This window comes from Rhopalosiphum padi, chromosome 1 (assembly GCF_020882245.1).
Source record: "Rhopalosiphum padi isolate XX-2018 chromosome 1, ASM2088224v1, whole genome shotgun sequence".
In the NCBI taxonomy this organism is placed as follows: domain Eukaryota; kingdom Metazoa; phylum Arthropoda; class Insecta; order Hemiptera; family Aphididae; genus Rhopalosiphum; species Rhopalosiphum padi.
The window spans coordinates 30,368,017-30,383,556 of record NC_083597.1 but is presented as its reverse complement, the minus strand read 5'-3'; the positions used below and the strand labels follow the sequence as shown (position 1 = coordinate 30,383,556).

General features: G+C 27.9%; 1 protein-coding gene across 1 annotated transcript in view; it reads left to right on the top strand.

Moving 5' to 3' along the window:
- Window positions 1-8,825, top strand: part of LOC132918959 (putative uncharacterized protein DDB_G0277255) — a 43,152-nt gene extending 34,327 nt beyond the window's left edge. The window contains exons 3-4 of the mRNA XM_060980318.1: window positions 851-1,049; window positions 4,598-8,825. Of these exons, the coding sequence (XP_060836301.1) occupies window positions 851-1,049; window positions 4,598-4,896 (498 nt within the window). The 3' untranslated portion in view covers window positions 4,897-8,825. The remainder of the gene's footprint in view (window positions 1-850; window positions 1,050-4,597) is intronic.
- The last annotated feature ends 6,715 nt before the right edge of the window (window positions 8,826-15,540 follow it).

Here is a 15,540-nt window from a genome sequence, read left to right as displayed (position 1 = left end):
CGACGAACATCAAACATGTTGTGGATGGGTGACCTTCCAAGGAAACGTCTCCATGTAAAGGGATAACATGAAGGGAAGTTAAATTGAAATGTATATATCATCCGATTTTACTTTATATATTATCTTGAAAATATCCCGATGAATATTTTTTTTTTTACTATTGTGCAATACACAACTCTAAAATTCATATGTACATAAAAATATTATAAGCATATAATAATTTAAATATCTATATGATATGCTTTTATATAATTATTTAAGAATAAAACATACTATTGAAAACCAAACCAATTTATTGGAATATAAAACTATGTACCTAACCTACAGTTATTTGTGAACGGTCGGATGTGAATGTGATCAATACCTCAAGCACTCGAACGCGCGTAGGAACCTAATGACTAACGAGTAATTACAATGTTTGACTATATTAGTTTATTAGTCACTAGTCACTACATATTATATTCATAATAAATTAAGAAAACGACAGACATATTAATATGGAGTTTGTGTTTTGAGACAAATTAAATAATACGTTATCGCCATCGCCATGTATGTATAGTGTATACAATAGGTTAACCTGTTATAATATTATAATAGTAGTTAGTGTATATTTAAATAATGCTATTGCATAAATTACGATGTCACGCGACTATATCGGATAATATCGTGTTATACGACCTCTAGGGAAATTAGGTTGAGTAAAAAAAAAAAACAGGTATACAATCTTAAAAATTATTATACGAGTGAAATTATTGTAGGACGATAATAACAAAACTAGAAAATATAAAACATAATACCGTATATTATATAGCAATAATAATCACAGTTTTTTTTTTATGTGTGTTTGCAGGACGCTTACGCTCTCTGGGCGTGTGCCGCGGTCCTGCCTCACTGGACCCGGACGACGGCGAAACAGGGACGCCGCGGCCGTTACAGGGTGAACGCTTGCCGGTCCGTGTGTCTGGAGGCTGAACAAAAGTGTCCGTGGCTACTTCCGGTAGCCGATGACACCAACCCGTACGCCGGCGAGGCATCGTTCACTTGTATAGGTAAATAACAGGCGACGGTATATCATATTCTGTTCCACTCACCTTCCCTCGATTAGTACACTTAGATAATGGGGTGATTTAATTTAAAGTCCCCAAAATGAAAGTATCTGTATATTTTGGATCGCAGCAAAATTACCGAAACGGTTTCAATGACATAACCGCGAAGGTGTAGTAAATCGCATATTACCTTTTTATAACAGCTTTTCGGTTTGTATAATATAGTCTCCTTGAGTCGTTTTTTGGAACACTACGAATAACACCTATCTTGAAAAAATGTCGAAAAATAACAAACTATATTATATGGTGTAGCACAGGAAAAATATTTGCTCGGTCTCCAATCTACCACTTATAATATCTCATGTAATACGTTTCACTATATCATTTTCGTCAATAACTCGTTCCCGTAATTGAACAATTTGAATAAAAAAAAAAAAAAACAACCAGTTAATATAAAATATCCTCCGTGTTTCGATGATATACACTATATTATATATGTTGGACGTTTACGTCGCCATTACGTATTATAGCGGTTAAACGTACGTCTACTTTACAGTTTTTTTTTGCCCAGCTATGGGTATAGGTGTATTATTATTAACGCCACTGCCTCCACACCGTCAACGAACTTTAATTTATAATATTACTAATTGCTGCCGCCGATAATGTACGCTGAAAAATCGAACACCAATGCGTGCACCATAACGCGTGCGCGCACGTGTTTATATCTATGTGGATGAGCGTGTGCTGAGAGAAACGGCGTGACGCCTTCTTTCCTGGCGTTCGCGCCGTCGCCACCGCCACCAGCAGCACCGCCGCGCCACCGATCGTTGTTGCTAAGGGTCCCTTCCTCGCCGACGAGCGCCAGCTAGTTTGTGTGCTGCGTGTGGGTGTGTGTGTGTGTATGCTGCGTGTGGGTGTGTGTGTGTGTGTGCTGCGTGTGGGTGTGTGTGTGTGTATGTGTGTGTGACTGTGCCCTGTACAACGGGGCGGGTGGTCGTTGGGTGAGGTAAAAAACTCGGGCACTCCGCCTCGCACCTCCCCCGTACGGGCGGCGAGCGGGACAGATACGTCATATATAATATTATACATGCGCGCCCGTCTTCTCGTTAGGTTTTCGGGTTACCCTTTTCCAAACTATAATAATAATAATAATAATAATATATTACAGTATAACGTATCATAATAATATGTTATTATTACTATCACTATTACCATTATTGTTGTACCCGTCTCGGATACGGCCATCGGCGGACGTGCGAGCACTAGTACCGGTAGTACCGTGGCATTGTAATGCGTTTTGATTCAGAAACGACGCAGACGCGGTTCGAAGTATTATTATTATTATTATTATTATTATATAGTTGGCCATCACTTTTTCGTTTTCCTCTTCCGGTTTGTCATTTCCGTACATTATTGTTATTATCGCTATAAGAACCACAACGGCCAATGGTATATAAATATCTTCATCTGAACGGTTTTAATAAGCACGTACAGAAATATTGTTGTTGTTGTTATCGTTATTGCCGTTCTAACGGTCCGAGTACGCGTGTTAAACAATATATAATAATATCTACTAATACAGTATTCATAGTTGGCAACCGTAGCCTTTATTTGGCCGATACAACGATGCCAAACAGTATTGTTTCTGTGCGTTTTATCTACGACTAGCTTTTTGAATCGAGTAAATTATTGTTACGTGTATGGTATATTATACCACATTTAAAATTCAACGAACTTGATCATTTTTAGGTATTTTGTATGCTGTATCAATGAAATTATTATTTTTACAATTCACATAATTTAACATTTCTAATAAAAAAACATAATAACTCGTGTAAACTTAATTTTTAATAATATATATAATAGTAATTGTATACTATTCTAAATATTGCTATCATTAAGTACCTAGTTGACACGGTTATAAATATATTTTTTTTCGACGTATGTTTTAATATTTTATTATATTACCTTAATTGGCTTATACAATTCGTATTAACTACAATATTAAACTTATTAAATCCAAATTGCAATAAATTCAGAAACGCATTAAAATATTAAATACATCTAAATATATATTTTTTTTCTAGAAATATAATTACAATTCTATAGCGTTTATTTTATAGTAAACCCGTATCTGAGTGCACTTTATCTTCGGTTGTAGTTCGTTTTGGGAGAACATTTTTTTATGGTAGTTGTAGTGATTAAATAAGCAAATAAGCTCAGTCGGGTATCTTGTGGTCAGTAGTTTGTACTCAAACTGTCAAAAAGCAAATTTGTGGTAAAAAATACAATCTGCTCGTGGCAGATTTGAAACAGTTTCGTAATATATATATATTGTACATTGTATAGCATATTACATACACGGCGTTTATTTTTTTATTTGTAAATAAAATGTAAAAATAAATTTTATTCAGGATGGAAAATAATCGTGTATCGCACAATAAAAACAATACAAAATATATAACATCTGATAAAAATTCAAATTTTGAATAAACTTTATAAAATAAATTATTAAAATTCCTTTTAGTGTGACCCACTCGTTTAGAATATTAGAATTTTTTTAATAAAATGATTGATATAAATGAATTAAATAATTTAACCATAATCAAGGAGTATTATAATTATTTACGTCATTACATGTGTATAGTCTACACAAAGTGTTTTTTTTTTTTTATGAATATAACGTTTTGTTAAAAAAAAAGTTGTTGTAAACAAAAAGAGAAAAAAAAGTCTTACAAATACGTGTTTCCTGCTATTCTTTGTTTCGTCCGGTTACGAAAGGCTTTTTGTGTCAGTCACGTATTATGCGAAATGCCAAGCAAGTTTAAAAAAAAAATAGTTGACCCTGTGAAAACATCGTTGAGCGTGTAATAATATAAAAACATCGTTGCTTTCATGAATTGTCGATATTTTCATTATAACCCTTCGACTCTAATGCAATAACTAGTTTTTCCCACTATAAGAGTTGTGTAAAAATATATTATTAAATTGTTATTTTTTTTTGTAAATATTTTATGTATTTAAAATATAAAATTATTCTTATTTATTGAAAATACTAATAGTAGTAGGTAGGTTATCACAAAACCAAAAATATCTTCATCAATGATTATTAATAGGTACTATTTACTCGAAGAACCATTAATATTAAATGTTGATACAATGTGTTACCATTATTCGAGTAGTATAATATAATATGTAATAAATTCATTTTTGCCTTATTATTACAGTAACAGTAACCTCGTATTTTTTTAAAATATAATTAGGTAGGCTAGCATAGGGTTGAACTTTTAGTATGCAACATAAATTAGTTATAAGTATTTTCAAATACATCAATTGAACTTGCATTTTACAAAAACAAGTCTTTAGACTTGTAATATATTAAAAACATTGTTGTTTGAATAAAGTAAAAACCCTCTTTTAGCCTATTAATAAATTCTGGTTTATTCCCTGTGTTACTACGTCGGCCATAAAGAAAAATAACATTGAGTCGTGTTATCGTGATGCTAACAATAATAAAAAAAGAAACTGTTTTCGATATTTTCTGTCCATAGATCCGGACATATGGTTCCAAACGTCTGCGACAGACGTAACCGAACAATGCTGCTACGAGCACTGTGCGGATGGTCTATGCGTACGGAACGAAACGCTGTGCAACGGTGGTAGTGGCAGCGCCGCGGACTTACAGAGACCGGTGTGCGTGGAAAACGTTCCCCTGGACATCGAGGAGTCTCAGTGCACCGATTATAGTCTGACTGACACGTCTTCAAGCAGTCGACCGGACCTGCCACTGCACCTCCTGTTGTGGGCGGCATCGGGGCTGGCGTTGGTAGCGATGGCGGCCGTCACGTAATAGCTGACCAGACGATGACGACGAAGACGACTGACGATGATAAAAACGGAGATACAAAACAAAAGACACGATTTCCGAAAAATTATAAATCTATTATTATTATTATTATTATTATTATTATTATTATACATTATTGTTGTTAATATTGTAATGTCACTTGTGAACGGGCGAGGTTTTATCTCAAAAAAAAAAAACGAAACCAAAAAATAATAATAATAATTATTATAGTATGAAAAAAAAAATAATAACGAAAATAACGACGGACCGCCCGTCCGATGAACGCGGACGCAACGGGCACGAGCAGTACATATAATAGCTCGTCATCGTTGCTTGAGGGCGGCCGGTGAACCGGAGGGAGCTTGACACCTCTCTGACAGGGTCCTCGTTCCTGATAAGACTATTATTAAAATACTTATACAATACATTATATTGTTATAAAAATACACACACTCTCACACACACACAAACATATACACTCACAAGAGGCGTAACTAGGGAAGGTAGCTGGGGGTAGATTTGTCACCTCTCCCAACAAATAATTTAAACCTCAGCATCCATTGAAATCATTGAAAAATATTACACAGGCTATCAAAAACTGTTAAAAATATATGATATACGTTTTAACCTCATTTCCGTGAGATCAGTTGTTTCGTTACTACGACCGTATCACATTCATACACACCAGTGACATATCTCTGGGTAGGAGGTGAGTGGTACATATTTGTCACCCCTCCAAAATAATTCAACTCTCAGTATCCGTTAAAATTATTGGAAAAAAAAATATATTATGAAGACTATCGAAAGTAGTAAAATATATTATTATATTATAAACGTTTTACCATACTAGCCGAGTTTGATTGTCTGGTTACGCCCATTTCACACACACACACACACACACACACACATACACACACACACACTTATAAACACATATACCACGATCGTTGGCACCGCAGGTTTTTTCAGACCGGGACCAATAAAATATTATTACAATATATAAACGAACGACGAACACGCGTAATGATTATACTGACGGATATATTAATATAATAATTATTAAACAACGCGTGAGGCGTAGCGTATTAATATATTATTATTATTATTACAATTTCAACGCAGATATAATTTAAGTAAATACTATTGTATTATTGTAGTGCTAAGAACGTTATAACGTAGATACTAACGCGTTACCGCTATTATACTATTAGGTCGTAATGAGTTGTACGACTCAATGTCCGAATAAATTGTATAGAGTGAGAAACGGATTCACGCATTTGTTTTTTTTAATGTTCTGTTATCTTGTTTTTATTTTTATTTTATTTCAATATCTAACAGCGCATAAGAAAAATCTGATAGTCACGTAACGACGATCGATTACAATAATTATTAGTTATTATTTAAGTTTATTAATTGATATCGTCGGAAACACGGATCGTTTTCATCATAATATTAAATGTACCTATTACACTCATAATTGGCGTAATTTTCATCTTTACCTGTTTAATGCACGCCATCTGTCAAGTGTGCTGTTTTAAGACATTCTAACGATGTATTGCGCTTGAATTACTTTAACGGTTTCTTAAAACGATCCAATTCCAAGAAATAATCAGTAATTATTTGGGGATTTTTTTGTATCCACCACATTAGAATTTAAAATTTTTCAAAATAAAATAAACTTAAATATTTGTAATAAATAAAAATTTTCTTGTGTTCATTTCCATAATTTTGCAAAATCATAATATGTATTCATCTTCTACAAGTTATAAAAACGAATTAAATCTCCTCAAAGCGATAGGCACCTGTCACAAAGTTTTTTTTAAATTATTTTTTTCTAGTAAGTGATATAGGTTGTATTTTTTACTTTTTAAGTAACATAATAATTGAACGTATGTATAAAAATGAATGTCATTAAATAGTAGGTATGTCCCGTGTTATATAGATTTGTACGGGTGATCTTTAGCATATTGTGATTATTAGCTTCTATGGTTTTAAGTTTTTTGTTAATTTAATATGTTCAATAAATTTGTTTTATTAATGTTTTAGAACTGCTGGAGATAAATTAGTTAAATTTTGTTTAAGACAATAATATTATTGTTGTTTTCTCGTTTACGCATAGAAAAAACTTACGAATAGGACCTTTAAAAAAAAAAAAAAAAAAAAAAAAAATGTTCTTGGGCCTAAAAATCGGAAAGTGTTAAAAATATATTGTTCCTGTTAGAATTTAAATTTATAAAATATGCTAAAATTTGTTGTGAAATTTAATATGTTCAAATATAAATATAACATACAAACATTGTAATAATTTAAAATAAATATAGGGTTAATTTTTATAATTTGACTGGTTTAGGTAAACATGGTTGCAAAAATATATTATCTATAGATAATAAATGTATATATATATTTATTATTTATATAAATATATCTATATATTATTTATTTAAATACATATATATATATATGATATGAGTTAGCTTTATTTGTAGGTAGTTCCGTCCAAACATATTATATTGTAGTTTATAAACAATATCTCGTACTTACGGCCTACAGAACGTTAAATTTAATTGAGCAATTTATTTTCAAATCTTATTTCATGCCCTTCAATTGTAATTTTTTTGTTTTTGTGCCAATTTAAATCTTACTTAAGTCAATATTATTAGAAAAGTGCTCAATATATATTGTAAAAATTGATAGACTTAGAAATGAAAAGAAATGTCAAATCTTATAAGTATATTATTGTAGGTTTAATATTTTTAAATAAATTATTTAAGATTATTTTTTAACTATATAATAAATTACGGATTTCTCAAAGAAATTATGGTATAAGCCTACCAGCCGGCTTATCGGAATGAACCCATCATCTTTTTTCAATATCAGTTTTATTGCATTTGCTCGATGAAAGGAAGTTAGTTGTTTTACAGTTATGTGATATTTCTCTAAAATACTTTTTGAAACTGTTAATGTATTGTTATAAGAAAAAATTCAATTAAAAACAAATATTGATCAATTTGGGCACAACACATCATACTCAACCTTGTTATTAAAAATGTTATTATTTCTTTTTAATATTCGGTAAAATACATTAAGTTTTCTTACGTTAATGAAATTATGTACGAATGAATTTAGTGAATACCAAAATGTGTTTAATGAAATGTACTTTAAGCAAATACACAATACTGATTAAAAAAAATGATGATGGGCAAATATGTGGCTTAAATAATATGCTAATATTTAATACACATCAAACTCACAAAAGTGGTACAAAATTTTTCATTTTGAGAAGACCGTCCTTATTACTTACAATTATGTACATAGCCATAAAACTAAATATAATATTAATTAATTTTCTACTCTATATACTATTTCTGTTCATAAAATGAAAAAAAAAATTCAAAATTATTTTATAGCTTTTTAGGTACATATACTAATAATTACTATAATGAGTTTATATACAAATAACTGAGTGCTCTGTAGATGAAAGTTTTAAGGTATTTTTACACCACTTGAGTAGAGACCAAGGGGCAAGGGCTAACCACTCCATAGCGGTCGTTTGATTAATATAATAATAATGAAAAACATAGATAACGATAATAATATAATATGATTGATTAGACTATTACAAAATTAAGGTTATATTTACCTCTATTAATAATGTCATTATACTGAATATATTATAATTATAAATATAAACAAACATGTAGTCAATTGTAAAAATAATTCTATATGATTATATTAAGTATTATAAATAATAAAATATAAAAACTGTTGGTTAATTATTAGTTTTGTAAAACATTTGTTACGTTCAGACGTATATTATAAGAATTTTAAAATAATAATATGAATGCAAAATACTATTACGAGAACAGAAAAACATTATGTTATGGAATAAAACGTTTGTTTTATAGGAAATATATATAATTTAAAATACATAATATTGTATATTTGTGTTTTTTTTTCATGTATTAGTAATGCATAATATGCACCATTGACAAATTTCATTACATTTTGTCATCGTTGCATAATATTATTATAATAATATGTAATATAATATAATATGTAATACAATATGTAATATAATATGTATTATGATAATATTATTGGTAGCAACGCAATTCGTCGATAATAACGACTTTGCATTCGAAATACAGAGGTTTCCAACAACAGTGTTTAACACTTACCTAATATTTGATTATAATGTAACCCATTTAATGATACATGAGATTGAGATTCCCAATATGCCTTATTGAAATAATATTTATAATATTATAGAATGACAATAAAAATGTATCAAGATTATGTGGTTTTTAAATTAGAAGTGAGGTAGATCTTATCCCATCATTTAATATAGTTATCATTAGCCATCACCTACTAATTTTGTTTTTTAAATTATCTATTTATAAGATTTAAGAAAACCCAATTGTTTTCATGATGCGCAGCTTTCAAAAAAACGATATTGACTAAATGTTCTAATATAAATAAAATATATTATTTATAATTTGACAATATCTACCATAAGAAAAATATAAACACTAAGTATTTTAATCACTAATACACGGACATCAACAAAATTTAATATCGATTATAGGATTTCTGGAGCTTACGAAAACGCAAAATGTAAGGACAATTAGTTTAATGTTATCTCACACTTATTTTAATTCACTTTGAAAATGAAATGCATTGAGCATGACTCACATTATGTATAAATTTATATTCACTAAACATTTCTCTAGTACTTAATAATAAACAAAATATCAGTTACTAATTTAATGTATTTTAGATTTAAACTGTAAAGTTTATGTGTACATAAACACCAATATTGCAATTAGCTAAAATCAAAAGCTTTAAGATTGGAAATACTATAATATATTTCATTTTCTCCATTAGACCTTGTTCAAAGTTTCAAAGCATTGTCAATTGTGCTTACAAGTTTGTTGTTATTGTGAAATATGTTCCATAGCAAAACATTTGAACAATTATTTTAACTAAATCTAAAATAACTTATATTATAAATGTATGTTATATTATACAGTGAGTTCCGCTTAATGTGATCACATTGGTTCAGATCATTTTGATTCTATAAAACATTTTTTTTTTCATTGATGAGTTTATATTTATATGTGTATTTAAAATAAAATAAAGAAAACTATCTATTTTTGATTGTACTTGAAAATCTACTAATTTCATATTAATATTAGCCTGAAATTAAAATCCATATTCAGTTAATATAATAGATACATGATTTTTAATTATTTAAAACTAAATAAATAATAATGTATATAAATTGTACCTATAACTTTTAGAACAACTGAAAAATATCGTTTTCGACATATATTTGAATAGCTCCTTTTAATTTTTTCAAAACAATTAGGTTTTTTTTTAGTAAAAGTTTGAAATACCAAAAAAACGATAAGAATGTTCTTAAAAATGATTTGATTATCCGGTACTTGGTGATTCTAATAAAAGGTTAATTTAACATAGTAACATAAGATCTGGTTTGGTGTATACCAAAGTAATAACTTTATCCAATAATTATTTACTTCTATATTACCTATGTTAAGCTAATATTTTTTCTAAGTCGTTAAGGAGTTAAAACATTCAAGAACTTAAGATCGGATGTAATCTAGACAATACAATTTTAAAAGTAAGTACCAATATCCTATTTATTATTCAAAATTAATTAAGTTTTACAACACTTAGAATTTATACATTTTTTTAAATTATTTGAATGGATATTAATTAATTATTGATTTTTGTGTACTTACAAGAACATATCTATTGCGTTAGATATAAAATTAACAAGAACATATTATTTTTATGTATAATTAACTAAAATTAAATTCTCACGATAAATATAATTACTATTATACATCATAATGCCTAACTATAATATATATTAAATAACTATATAGTCTTTTAGTTATATTATCTTAAAGGATTGGCAAGCCGTGTGTAGGATTAATTTAAGGGGTGGGGACTTAGAGAAGTATATTGAATGTAAATATTTAAATGTTTGTTGCAATATTCATTAACTTTTGAATTTTGTTTTAATCATACACAGTTATATAATTATGAATTATGTCAATAGTTTAATATAGTTATTATATTATTGTCGTGCAAAAACAATGAGAGCGTCAAGAGAATTCTGTCCTAAAATTCGTAGAAGCCAAATTCGTACTAAATTTCTCCATATTTTAGATAAATTGTCGCGTAAAATTGAAGCGTATGTTTCGAATTATTTTGTACATTATGTTTCATCTAGGGGTTTTCACTGACTCGGAAAGAGAAGAGAAGTTTGGTAAAATATTGCAGTGTTTCAGAAAACGATTTTCTAGTCGAGTAATAAAGAATTCGAAGTATGGTATTACATTATACGGCGACTATTACAACATTTGAGCCGAATTTCGGTCGACAAGAGTAAGGCGATATAGCCAAATCCTCTGCTTCCATAGCGAATTAAGTTTAATAATTTAGTCGACCGATACCCGGTTCAGAATACTATAATATGTATTTGTGTAAGCTATTACTTATCAATTAACCAACTAATTAGGTACTACAGCAATGTAATTATAATATTATGTCTAGTTATGATTGGTTAATATTTCATAGTTCAATAGTTGTCTAATTTATTTATAAATTATATTTATTAAATTAAATTATAAAATAATGAATTTATTTATGAAACATTTTTAAGTATATTATTAAATGTTTTTTGTTATTTGAAACGAAATTAAGTTAGAAAATCATTGATTTTATTGTAATTCTTTGTTTTTTTTAAAAAAATACTTGAAATACAATAAGGAAAAATAATACAACACGTTTTTTTTTCTAATTGAAACCTTTCTCGGTGATATACTGAATTCTTTAGTTTTTCTAAATGTCAAACCTACAATAAATAAGTAACAACAACTAATATTCAATAATTTAATAATTTACTTACTATGGGGTTATTTTATATTAAAGCAAAGTAGAAAATAATAATAATAATAATGATGATTGAACCTCTTTTAGCTATATGTGGTTACAGTCAAACATGGAATTGCAATTTGGTTTAGCATTTTCAAGTCTGATGTCATTATATTTCGCAGATATTCACCGCTTAAATTTAAACATGAGTGCGCGTATAAATGCGTATATTGTAAGCTAGTCAAACATAGCAGCAGTATTATTAATTTATTTAGTCCAGTTTCAGAGCGTAATAATCATTTTTTTTAAATCGTAATCTCATTGATATGGCAAATTCACCTATTATTAGTTGATGTTAAGATCTAGTGATCGTATGTATATTCATTAGTATAATTATTAATATATATTTTAAAATTATTCATAATATAAAAAAAAAATAACATACATGTTGAATATAATTAAAATATATTTTATATGGCTTTAACATGGAAAAAACTGTTTATTTTATTGTAACGAATTTTGATGCTATGGAATCATTATATTCTAAAGTTTCTACATTGAAGCTATACTTACACATACTAAAACATACTTAAATCATAAATTCCATTGAATTCAACTCAATAATCATTGTGCATAAAGTACTCAGTAGCTTACGTAGTTATATTAGATCAGAATTCTTATCGTCGTTATACTTATTCATTTCTTCAAAATTTAAACTTATATGATCTGTTGTTTGAAAATATTTCAATCGAATAAACATTTTACAGTTAATCTGCCTTTGCAAAACCACATCAAAATTCAGACTTTATTATTTCTAAAAATAAAAAATAATATACGCTATACATACCTTTTGGATAGTACGCATTTTAATTTAACACAAGGTTTCACCAATGTTTGAATTGTACAATTACTATTATGATGTAAAATTGGCACATATATTATCATGATCCAATTAATCGACCACTGTTAGATGTTTTTATAAGTAACAATATTTATGTAGCGAATTATTATGGTGACCAAAATAAACACCAGTAAATTATTAATATTGTAAAATTATTTCAAATAAAACAATGGTCCATGTATTTATCGCTGTAGATTGACGTAATAACGCTCGTATTCGATTACGATAATACGGCTACGGTATTATTATGAATAAAATAAATTACGGCCGCGTTCAATATTTCTGTATGACACAAAAGCTGTCCGGATACAATTGCGTGACTTATAGTTTTCGTCGTAATGGGTTTTTAGCGACTTGTTCCGAGCACGTCCACGTTACCGTGGTCGGAAAAATACCGTAAACGTTTCGGCCATAAATCGCGAGCTCCTAAACACAATATGTCGACAATGGTGTACCGGAGCAGCCTCTCGATTGCGCACGTACACCTCGTTGGCCGTTTATAGTTTTTAGTCATCTGTCATGTGTAATTCATTGTTTGGGATTTATTTCGGTTTTTATACATGGAATCAATGTTCAACGACACAATTATTGCAATCACATCGCGTATTTATACATGTCAAAAATGTATAAGTATATCCATATTATCCGATTGAAATGCTGTTGTTCGTTTTTAGGTTGACAAAACACACAAAATATGTAATGTATGTATAGTTTTGCGGCTAACAAAACGAATTATAAATTAATGATGTATAGTAGAAAATAGGTGTAATATTATGATTGGTTATAAAATTATTTGTTCCTTTTGTTTTATTTTTTTCGATTTTGTACTGTAATCGGTTTAATAAAAAATATTACTCACCAGATTTTATGTACATACATATATAAAATATACAATAATCTATTATTATATTGTATTTTCCATTATTTTATTTTTGATTTTGTTCTTTACTATACGCCTATAATAACTAACTTGATATTAAAAATTTCACAAAATAAAAATTTATATACGCGTAAATTTATTTGCTATAAATCAATTATTATGCTTCATTGGTTGGTTTTCATTTTTAATTAATAGTGCCTATGTAGCCATTGAACTGATGATAATTTAAATAAAATATTTTTAAATTAAAAATTATCTTTATGGTTTTGCATTTTTATTTTAAAATTATCTTCACCAATGTTTATAAATATAAAAATAAATAAATAATGTTAAACTTGAATTCAATGCTAGAACAAAATCATTCGAAAATGTACCTGTTACGTTTTAGAATATTTTTTAACTACTTTAAATAGTACACTATATTCGATTAAGGCATGAAGCATACTGGATATACGAGTATGTACTTTATATTATAGCGTTACTAATTTAGATGATTGGTAGTGAGTTATTGATTATATGACATACAAAAATAAGTTTATTTTTGGTGTCTAAATAAAAATAAATGTACAATATACTTGAGTTTCATGTTTTATACAGCTTTTGTTTGTTTTTATAACTTAATTACTATTTATACTACATAACGTATTTCCCACTGTCACAATAATGTATAACCATATTAATTTGTGTAATGTATTAAAATTATATTTTATTTATTTTTACAGATTATCAACATTAATTAAAAATTATATACAGTTATAACTTTGAATAATTAATGAAACAATGTACCTAAATAAATACATTTTTCTTTATAAACACGATTCGTAATTATTTTATGACATATTCTTGCAATATACAGCTTTTGCGAATAAACAATAAATTTAATTATTCAATTTAAACCAGTATCACGTATTATATTATAGTTTGATAATTTTTTGCCGAAAACCAAACAGTGATAATTATTAAGTCAGTATTAGTAAGAAAATGTATTTGTCAAAAACTTACAATTGTATTATACTTGTTTATCATTCCAATTCAGGATGTTGTTATAATTGTAATTATCATGCTCGGGAAATAAAATCTTTAGAAAATACAATCACTATAATTATCATTGTCATACGTCTAAATATAATATGGTCAAAATTATAGCAAAGAATGAAACATATTATAGTGCTCAGAAAGGGTATAATAATTATAATAGGTATAATGAATTTTTTCAAACTTATTTAACTCAGCACAAACTATTTAAAAACTAGCATTATCTACAAAGCTAAAAAATGTAATTTATCTATAGTATTTATATAATTTTAACATTTCATGGATTGGGTCATTAATGACTATGGTTTTTCTGCCAAATAATAAATAGAAAAAAAATATTTTAATATCTAAAATTAAAGTTTGATTCCCCACTTTGTTGATTTTATGTTTATTTTAAAAATAAAACATTAGGCGTAAATAAATCTATTTATCATATTTTTCGTGATTTTGAAAATTATTTAAAAATACAATCCAATCACATGTAACAATAAATATTCATAAAATTAAGCCTAGATATGGTTGGTTATTACATACCATACAATTGTCTTCTAAACGATAACTTAGTTTTTAGTTTCTCACTTTACCTCTTAAATGTATGAAGTACGAACCGTTTAAAATATGAAGTGTATGAATTCAATTTAATTGACATAAGTTACAATTTATAAGGTAAATAGGAAATTACATTTAAACCACGTTATTTTGATTATTTATTGTTATTAAACTCTACAGTTAGTAAATTATTTTATAATTGTATTATAAAATACCTTTTTAAAAATTAAAATAAATATTAAATATATCTAAGAATTTCTACCCTTAATTTTAAAATGTTTTTTACAGATAAATGTTACAACAACGAATAATTTATTCCTCGAAGACAAACTTAATCTTTTATTTTAATGCTTAATCTAATATTTATTGTCATTAATTT